The 9,057-nt window shown below is 45.5% G+C and overlaps 1 protein-coding gene across 1 annotated transcript; it reads left to right on the forward strand.

Annotated features, from left to right (window-relative positions):
* Positions 1 to 324: 324 nt before the first annotated feature.
* Positions 325 to 8,812, forward strand: PERP (p53 apoptosis effector related to PMP22). The gene is made up of 3 exons (XM_064413561.1): positions 325 to 649; positions 7,677 to 7,820; positions 8,435 to 8,812. Exons 1-3 carry the CDS (start codon positions 439 to 441, stop codon positions 8,668 to 8,670), a joined length of 591 nt encoding a protein of 196 aa, XP_064269631.1. The 5' UTR covers positions 325 to 438; the 3' UTR covers positions 8,671 to 8,812.
* The last annotated feature ends 245 nt before the right edge of the window (positions 8,813 to 9,057 follow it).

Consider the following 9,057-nt stretch of genomic DNA (forward strand, 5'->3'; position numbering starts at 1 on the left):
CTCCAGCCCCCACGAGCAAGGCAGGGCTCGTGCAACCCCGAGAACCGCAAGATTTTTTGACTGCGGTTGCGTTTTTGCGGTGCCTGTGCCACGACGGCGGAGCGGGAGCGGGAGCGGGTGCGGGAGGGCGGCGGACAGCGAGCGGAGAAGGGCGAGGGTGAGCCCGGGCGGGCCGAGCGAGGAGCCGGGGCCGGCGGGGCCGGCGGGGCGGGCTGGGCCCCGCTCCCTCCGCCGCTCTCCGCCGGCCCCACCGGTCGGGGCCGCCGGCGGCGGCAGGCTTAGTCACAGGAATGTGGGTGGGACTCCCTCCTCCCCGGCGCCTTAAAACCGCGCTCGGAGCGGCACGCTCGCAGTCTCCCGTCCCGGCGGAGCGTCCCCGCCGCACCGCGCCACACCCGCGACGCCCGGGCTCGCAGGGCGCGCCGCCGGCCGGGCACGATGGTGGTGTGCGGCCTCGCCTGCTGGAGGTGCAGGTGGCTCCTGCCCCTGCTGCTGGGCCTGGCCATCATCATGGGCATCATCGCCCTGGCGGGCCGGGGCTGGCTGGAGTCCGAGTCGGAGCCCTACGTGCAGCAAGCGTCGCTGTGGGAGAGCTGCACGCGGGGCGAGGAGGATCTCAACTGGAGCTGCGAGTCCCTGATGGACTACGGTGAGTCAGGAGCCTTCCGAGGCATCCGGGCAGAGGGTGCCAAGGCCATTGACCTGCCCTAACTCTGCTGTGGAGCGGCTGCTTTCTGGAATGGAATACCCATGGGGTGTTGATATTTTGGGTTTTTCTGAAGTTATTTTACAACCAAAGTAAGACAGCAACTGGCTCCAAGTCTGTGTGCTTGCTTCCCCTGAGCTCTCATCGGGCTGCAGTGCCATAGCCTTACCTGGCTGCTCCCGCCCTGTGCCGCTGGCTTCCCTGGTCAGACGGCGAGTGTGGAAACCTCCACGCAGGGTTCCTCTGCAGAACCACGCCTGGACAGTAGAAAAATGGTATTTCCCCGACTCTTCGGGGGAAGAGAGCACCTTAATTTAACCCTCCTGGCCAAGGGAGTGCAGCTATTAAAATGACTCCTGGTCCGCGGCTTAAAATGGTCTGATGTGGGTTCGCAGGCAGAAAAAAAAATGCTCTTTCCTTTGTACCTCTCTGCTGCACTGGGGCCTAAATCAGGGATAAGTGTGCCTCTGTTTTAACTTGTTTAGCTGCTTCTGTATCTGGCATCGCCACTGTAACATTCTTACTGCACACTCTCAGTTTCTAGGTCTTTTGGGGGACTCTTTGTTTTATTGCTAGGACACGTGGGTCTGATTACATCTGCTTTTCCCTCAAACAAAATATTTCTGGACAAATAAGCAGACCCGCCTTAAGATCTTGGATGAGGGTTCTTTAGGGACTGGGGGGCTGGAAGGGTGTGTTTCAGCTGGGAGAGCTGGGACTGTTTCCCTGCGCAGATCCCTTGCTGCCTGAGCACGGCAGACTCACTTCCAGAAGCTTTGCTCATGCTCAAGCTAAATCCTGAATATGCTGTAAGAGAAGTGGCTTCGTTTCTCAGCTGGGTGATGACTTCGGGCCTCACTGCAGGTAGAAGAAATCTGGCTACTGAGATGAAAATATCCATCTCCCCCATCAGACAGAGAAGAAAAGCTAGAGCAGAGCTGCTGAAATTTGCATTGCACAGGAAAAAAGTGCTAATACAGTACAGCCGCTGGAATTTGTTTTCTCCTGTAGTGACAGGGCTTCACACGTCCCTGAGTGCTGATGGGTGTGTGCTTTGCGTCAGCCCTCAGCACTGTGGGACAAAAGCAATTTTTTGCATTTTTTTCCTAGTTAACAGGCTGACACAGAAGAACAGCATCCTCCACTTCACTGGTTTGAGCCTTGGCTTATTTGAACCAAAACTTATTTAAATCCTTGGCTTATTTATATGAATTTGCCTGTTCTGAAATTTTCATAACATCAATGCCACTGTCTACTCAAATAGTATTTGCATCTAGAGACAGACGTAACACATGAATTCAGGTTTGATTTGTTTTGTTTTCTTTTCTTCTATGCTAATGTAATTACTGTCAAAATAGGTGAGGGCATTTACAAAGGAAAAAATGCCTAGCAGGCATTTACAGGACTGCTGCAGGAAAATAAAGGTTAACGAATTGAGATGCATAACTTGTGTTTTGCATACAATAATTACTGTGCACTAACCATCCTGCACCTCTTCTGATGAAATGAAGATTTCAAAGTGGATCTCCATTAACAGAATGTGCCATTAGACAAATTCTTAATTGAGCTGTGGCATGTGTATGAGGAAGAGGAAGAAAAAAAGCAGGCAAGTCACTTATTTTAAATGAGGGGAAAGGGGCAGGAAACAACAAACAAAGATTTGCAAATAGGAGTGTCTCCTAAACTGCATAGCTCCTTAATGCACATTTGCAAATACCACATGAGAGGGAAAAAGTGAAAGGGAAAAAGAGTAGGATGTCATGTGGTAGGGAGGCAGGGAAGGGATTTTGTTTGGAGTTCTGTACTAGTGTGTGTCTGAGAAGTGCCCTGGCTGGCAGTGTCTATGTATTATCAAAATGTTGCAATGCAGAAGCACTGTAGTGCACTAGAATATGACTCAAGATGACTAAGTCTAGACCATTGCAGGATTTAACTGTTGACTGTGTGTTTAAAACATATCAGCAAGCCATCAGCTATGACAAAGACTATTTGCACTGTGTAACTTGGAAAGGATGATTGTCTTTATAGTGATGAGATCGTTAAGTTTAGGAGAAATATTTATGGGTGGCTGCGCCCTCCTGGTTCTGAATGACTGGTCCCAGCAACTTTGCTTTGCATTAACACTGTAAAAAATGGGTGTGTACATGTGCAGTAAAGGTAACTTCATTAGGTTAACTCCTTCTTAACACTAAGAGCCAGTCGATATTCATTTGGTACATACCAGCCAACAAAGAAAAAGGAGAGCATTTTTCTGGATCCTTAGTAGGTGCCAGGAAAAAAAAAAAAAAAAAAAGAGCCCAGCCTCTGTGAATCATGTTTCACTGGAGCTGTGCCACTGCACCTATGTCCCTAGAGGTATGGACTTTGATACCCCAGATTACTGCTGAAACTGAGTGCATGTGGAGTCTTCACTAAGAGGCCAGGTAAATAAAGGAGGAATGCTAGGTGTATGCTTACCTTTTCAATGCACCTCTTTTCAGGCACACTTTTGTCTGATTTACAAACACCAGCATGAATTCAAGACAAACTAATATCGTGTGGAGTGTCAGGCAAGTGCAGGCACTTGGGAAATGCTGATGGAAAGGTGTAGCAGTTGGCGTCCCTGCCTACACCCAGAAAACACTTACTGTAACTTCCTGGTAAAAGATCCCAGTGAAGTGTGAGGCTGGTGTCTCTGCCAGTGCACTTTGCTGGCTCCTGAGCAGGCACACTTCTGCTGCTAACAATCCAGAGACTAAAAGCTGGAAATATGTAGGATTGTGCCTCTCCTCGGCTCTCAACTGAAGCCAAGTTTATACTAGAAGGCTTGCATTTAGTATTTTGGTAGTTTAGTAATTGCATTTCCTGCACTCCTAAAGCCAAAACAGATTGTGATTCCCAGTATTAATTTCCAACCTGCCCTCCCAGCAAACCTTGGATTCTGGGGTCCTCTGTGCTCATGGTGGGTATGCACATAGCTTTCTCTCACCAGTCATGCTACCGTGGAAGTTTGCACATTACCTGAGCAAGAAAGTAGTGCTGACACTGCTCTTTTGCTTGCAGTCCACTGCTCCTTTATGACATCAAAAAAAGAGAGATATTTTTGGACAGTCTGTGTAATGGGTTCTTGAGGCCAAACAAGGATTGCTACTGCCATTTACATACACAAGGATATTACATCTACATTGCAAAAACATGCCCAGTCTCTGCAGGTCGTGATAAAAACTTCCACTTATTCACGAGCTAACAAAGTAGCTTCAGCTTCTGGAAGTGAATGAACAAATATGAGTCTTGTTAGTTCAAATCCTGTAGCAGTTCATCTTCCTGCTGGACTATTTTCACAGCCCTTTTATTGATTTCTAAAGAGACGTGTAGATTTAAATATCTTAGCCTGTAGAGATTCCACCTCCTCCCTGGTGAGGCTGAGGCATGGCCAAATGAAGTCAGGAAATACACTTAATGCTAAGGCACTGTTGCTTGCTTTCTTTTAATTTCATCATATTACTGGTGCTCATCATTAACATTTAGTAATCATGACCCCTCCTAGTTATTTGCATGATAACATTTGCAGCTTTGTTCCTTCCCATAGTAATCATTAATGTAATGTAGTGCTATGTAATAAAACTCTTCATCCTTCCTAATAATTACAGACCTTCTGAACAGTTGTTTTTATAATGTTCTTTCAACACCACCTAATAGGTAAATACTTTTCTGCTGATCAGATGCAAAGACGTTGACTACTCTTTGAGGCCCAGCTGACCTGGAAACACTAATACCCCCAACTATTTCTCTGCTTTTCTGCTCTCCGATTCTTCTGCCTTTCTATTTATGCAGCTCCAAATCACTGTGGTGTTCTTGGTTGATTTCATAAGCAGACATAATATTTATGTTTATTTTGCACAAGAAATACTCTCTCTAACAAATGAATGCGTCTGTGAATTTTCTATTTTAATAGAAAATCTTACATTCTGGCTAAATTTCTTATGATTACAAGGTACTTTTGAGCATAAACCAGATAGAAACTGGGGCTAATCTTTCATTCTCTGACTGTGAGCAGGTCTCTCCAGCTCTTATGGCAGCAAACAGTGAGAGGGTAAACCTGCACCTCTCCCCTCCTGGCAGCTGTAGGGGAAGGATCTTTCAGAAAGACAGGAGAGCTGGGTGCCTGTGGGGACTCGGTCAGCTCTCTGAAGCTTTTAGTAGGAAAAGGAGCTGGGAAAGCCTGACTTGATAGGTGTGGGGATGAGGGAGTTCCTTCATGGAGAAGCAGCAATGTCAGTTTCAGCTCTGCAGCGGCCCCTCTAATGAAAACTCTCCCTGTCGGTGGGGGTGGCAGCAGGTCATGTGGATAAGGAACATCCCAAGGCTGCACACTTTGCTTGGGAAAGGTGCACCCTCCCACCCCAACCTCTCCCATCAGTCACTTATTAAGAGACTTATATATATGCACAATATAAGAAAAATCTCAAAAATTAACTGTAAGTCCTGTGATTCCCACAGGGCATCAAGTGTCTGGCTGATAGTTCAGTGGCTGACTACACTCATCCAGCCCAGAGCACACCCATCTTGTGCTGTGGGCAGCACCTATGACTCAGTCTCATCAGGTCTTGCCAGCATCAACCTGCTGCTAAGTGCTGTTGGAAAAGATAATCCAGCTGAAGAAAGAGCAGAAGGTCCTGGGTCACCAGCACTGCGCTCTGTCACACATGAGCACAAAACTCACTGATTTTCATGATGATGATACCTACTGCTGCCTTGTTTCTGAACACCTCAAGGAAAGCTGAGCTTGATATTAATCTTCCTGACAAGATATCTCCTGCAGCTATATATGTTGTCATTTTCTTATTGCCCTAGACAAGAAAATAAATCACTGTGAGCAAAGGCTGGGCTGACCTGTATCCAAAAGCTTATTATGCTTGTAAAGACAGTACAGATGATATGAAAATGGCAAAGAGAGCACTGTGGGCATTCTGCCTTGTACTCCTCCAGCTGTGTTTGTGTTGCACTAAACCTCAAGGTGTCTAACGTACAGGTGTATTTGAGTTTACAACTTAAATTTGATCAAAGAGATGCCAGATTTATCTTCCTACATCTTGTCAGCATAAATAATGCATCTGAAAGGAAATATGCTATGGTAACTTAGTGTTCCTTCTTGTCGTACCTTTTTTTTTCTTAATAGGGCAAATATTGATAAAACCTTGCCTAAATCGTCTAGTCTGAATGGGTTTTCCTGGGCTGTCTGTGTGTAATGTTTACATATCCCTTTATATTAGTTATCACTAAAGAAATCCTATTGTGAAGACAATATTCAATACCTGTGTTAGGTATGAGAGAGAATATTTTGTATGAAAAGATTTTATCAAACCATTGATGTAGCTCTACTCTCCAGACACTCATCAGTCTCCTCCCCACATCTTCCCCTCAGCATTCCCTCAGGGAAGGGGTATGAGACATGCACAACTAGTTAAGGAGAAGAAGAAATTTGAGATGTTTTTACTGTCTAGAGTAGCTCCAGGAAGGGAAAGGGGAAAGAAAGACTTTTCCTTATCTTTTCTGTGTCAGTTTTATTGTCTTCAGGTAGCAGTGGTGCTGGATGGAAGTTTTGGCAGAGATTTGGTTGATGCATTTTACTGCTGTATTTTACTTTTGCTGTTGGATTAGAGAATAAAGAAACCAGTTCAAACAGATCTAATAAAAATAGCTGTAAAACAATGCTTTGCTTTCAGAAAGCAAATTGCAGAGAAATAATGGAGACTACATTGAAAGCAGGACATCTCCAAAGTCACTTTAACTGTGTTGGAATGGGCAGCTATGATGAAAGAGATTCTTTTTTTTTAATGTTCTGACCTAGATCTCACTGGCCTCTTTATTCCTACATTAGAGGGAGCTCAGGATCCAGCCCTACCTCTGTCTGAGTGTGTGAAAGTAGAAACCCACAATATGTAGATGTGGGAATTGAACTGTGATGACAGCTGACTGGGAAACAAAGCATTAGCCAGTATGGTTTAGCCCTTGTGGGCAGGTATCCTGCCTCCAGGGCAGGAACACTTTTGCTTGTAGTTGTTTGCACTGGGCTCACCTAAATTGCTTGGTTTCTGAAGAGAACAAGGTGTGTGAGGGCCTTTTCCTAAGGCTGTGCTACTGCCAAAGCAGAATTGCTGGTTGTTTATCTAGGAGGTTTTCCTGCCATTGTTGCCTTGGTCCTGGCCTGTGCCGGGTGAGTTCTGGATGCTGGTGCTGCTCTGCTGGAATACAGCTGCTTGCTTCATGCCTGAGCCTGTCATGCAGTAGCTGATACTAAGTAGCTTGATACACCCTGTTCCAGCAAATGTCAAAGTAATGATTCAAGGAGGACTCATCAACTTTTAGCTGAGATTTTGTTGTTTCTCCTCCACCTGCTGCATTTTAGCTGCGAATAGTTACTTATTTTCAAGAACTTTCTTTCTGTCATCTTTTCAGCTATTTGGTCATGCTTATTTTGCTCCACAAGCTCTGTACTTGTCATAAACAAACAGAAATTTTATGCAGGCAGCACTATTATTTCCCAGCAGTTATCTCCTGTGGTGGTACCCTCTTGTCTGCTTTCACACTTCCCTGTGCATGGAAGTGCTTTTGTAAACCTGAATATCAAATGGGAGCTGTAATGATAAAGGGCATTATCAGCAGTTGTGTGCCCTATCTGCTCAGGTATCTGTGGGTGTCTTAGACATACAGAGTTTGAAGACATTATCTCTCTTCTATGTGGCACTCTATCACCCTTTTCATCAGGAAAAGTTAACAGGCAGGGAGTCCTGTGCTGCTGCTGCAGGGATGGTGCCCCCCTGCTCTGCAGCTGTGTGCTTTGCAGCCATTCAGTATTGCTTTGACATAAGGGCATGCTTCCTACAGTAAAGGGTTTCAATAAAAAAAGTGAATAAAGAAAACCAGAGAGCTGCAATGATCTACGGGAGAGTACTGCTGTGTGTAACACCTTTCTTGTTTTCTCTTCAAGGGTGGGGGAGAGCAGCAGCTGCCACGTACCTCGTTGGCTTTGTGATCCTGGTCATCTGTTTCGCCCTTGCAGTCATCGCGTTCTCGATCGAGATCCTCCGCTTCAACTTTGTGCGAGGAATTGGAGGCCTGCTCTTTGTTGTTGGTAAGGCTGGGCACAAAGACAAGGTTATTTTAGATGTGAAACAGGCATCAGCAGAAGAACATGCTAGGTGGAGCCTCCCTTACAAAATCAGCTGTCTTTGGTTTATGACTCATTTTCATGGGAGCAAGGGAAGGCTGAGTTGTGCTCTGAAAGCATAATGGGTAGGGAATCTTCAGTGGCCTTTGTCAGTTCTCACTTTCCCAAAAAGCAATTTATGGGGATGCCCAACACCTTTGACCCTGCATGTGACATGCCAAGACTTAAGAGCTGTGGGTGCTTCCCACCTTTTTGATGGCAGGAGGAGGAGCAGGGCTCAGGGAGGTAACTGGCTCGGCAGGGTTCCCGGTGCTGGCTGTGGGACAGGGCTGGTCACGGCATGCAGATATGTGCCTTAGCAACCTGGCAATGGCACCTGAGGTGCCGCAGCACATAGGCGTGGGGATCTGCCTGGGACAGAAGTCACATACCTCTGTAACAATGCAGATCTGATTGCAGGTCTGAGGCTAATCCTTACATATCTTAAGTATGCACTTATCTCCAGGTACATTTTCTTAATGGGAACTGTAATATGTTCTCTGTAACTTACTCTGGTTTTCTTTCTTTTCTTTCTTTAGCTGCATTCCAGATCATTGGCTTGGTCATTTACCCAGTGAAATTCACAGAAGACATTCCACTGACAGGAGATAACATGTTCAGCTGGGCCTATGGTTTTGGCTGGGCCAGCACTGTTGTTGTAATAGGTTGTGCTTTCTTCTTCTGCTGCCTCCCCAACTGGGAAGATGAAGTCCTGGGAAACATCAAGCCTACCTATTACTACTCCTCCCCAGAGAGAGCACCATACTTAAATTGAAAGATTAAGTCCAAGTACAGTCAACTCTCAAAACAGAGGAGCACCTCTGATGTACATTTGGTGTGATTGTAGGAGACTAAAAAAACTCACCTTATTTTGCCAGCTGTATTCTGGCAAAATAATTCTTTCTTACTGTGGCTGGCAATAAATTAGGAAAAACATTGGCATCTTAATCCAAATAGCTTTTACCCAAAGTATTATTTACATATTCTCATGTCAATTCAGTTTTTACTGGTTTACTTGCTCCTTCCCCTCCCAATTAATTGAGTCATCCTTATTTTATTCAAATATTTTCTTAGGAACATAGATGATAGTGTTTCAAGTGTAGAAAGGAAAAGGATGGATTTTAAACAACCCATTAGTGTGTCCTGAGAGATAGGTTGGTTT

This window comes from Passer domesticus, chromosome 3 (genome assembly GCF_036417665.1).
Source record: "Passer domesticus isolate bPasDom1 chromosome 3, bPasDom1.hap1, whole genome shotgun sequence".
Classification (NCBI taxonomy): Eukaryota; Metazoa; Chordata; class Aves; order Passeriformes; family Passeridae; genus Passer; species Passer domesticus.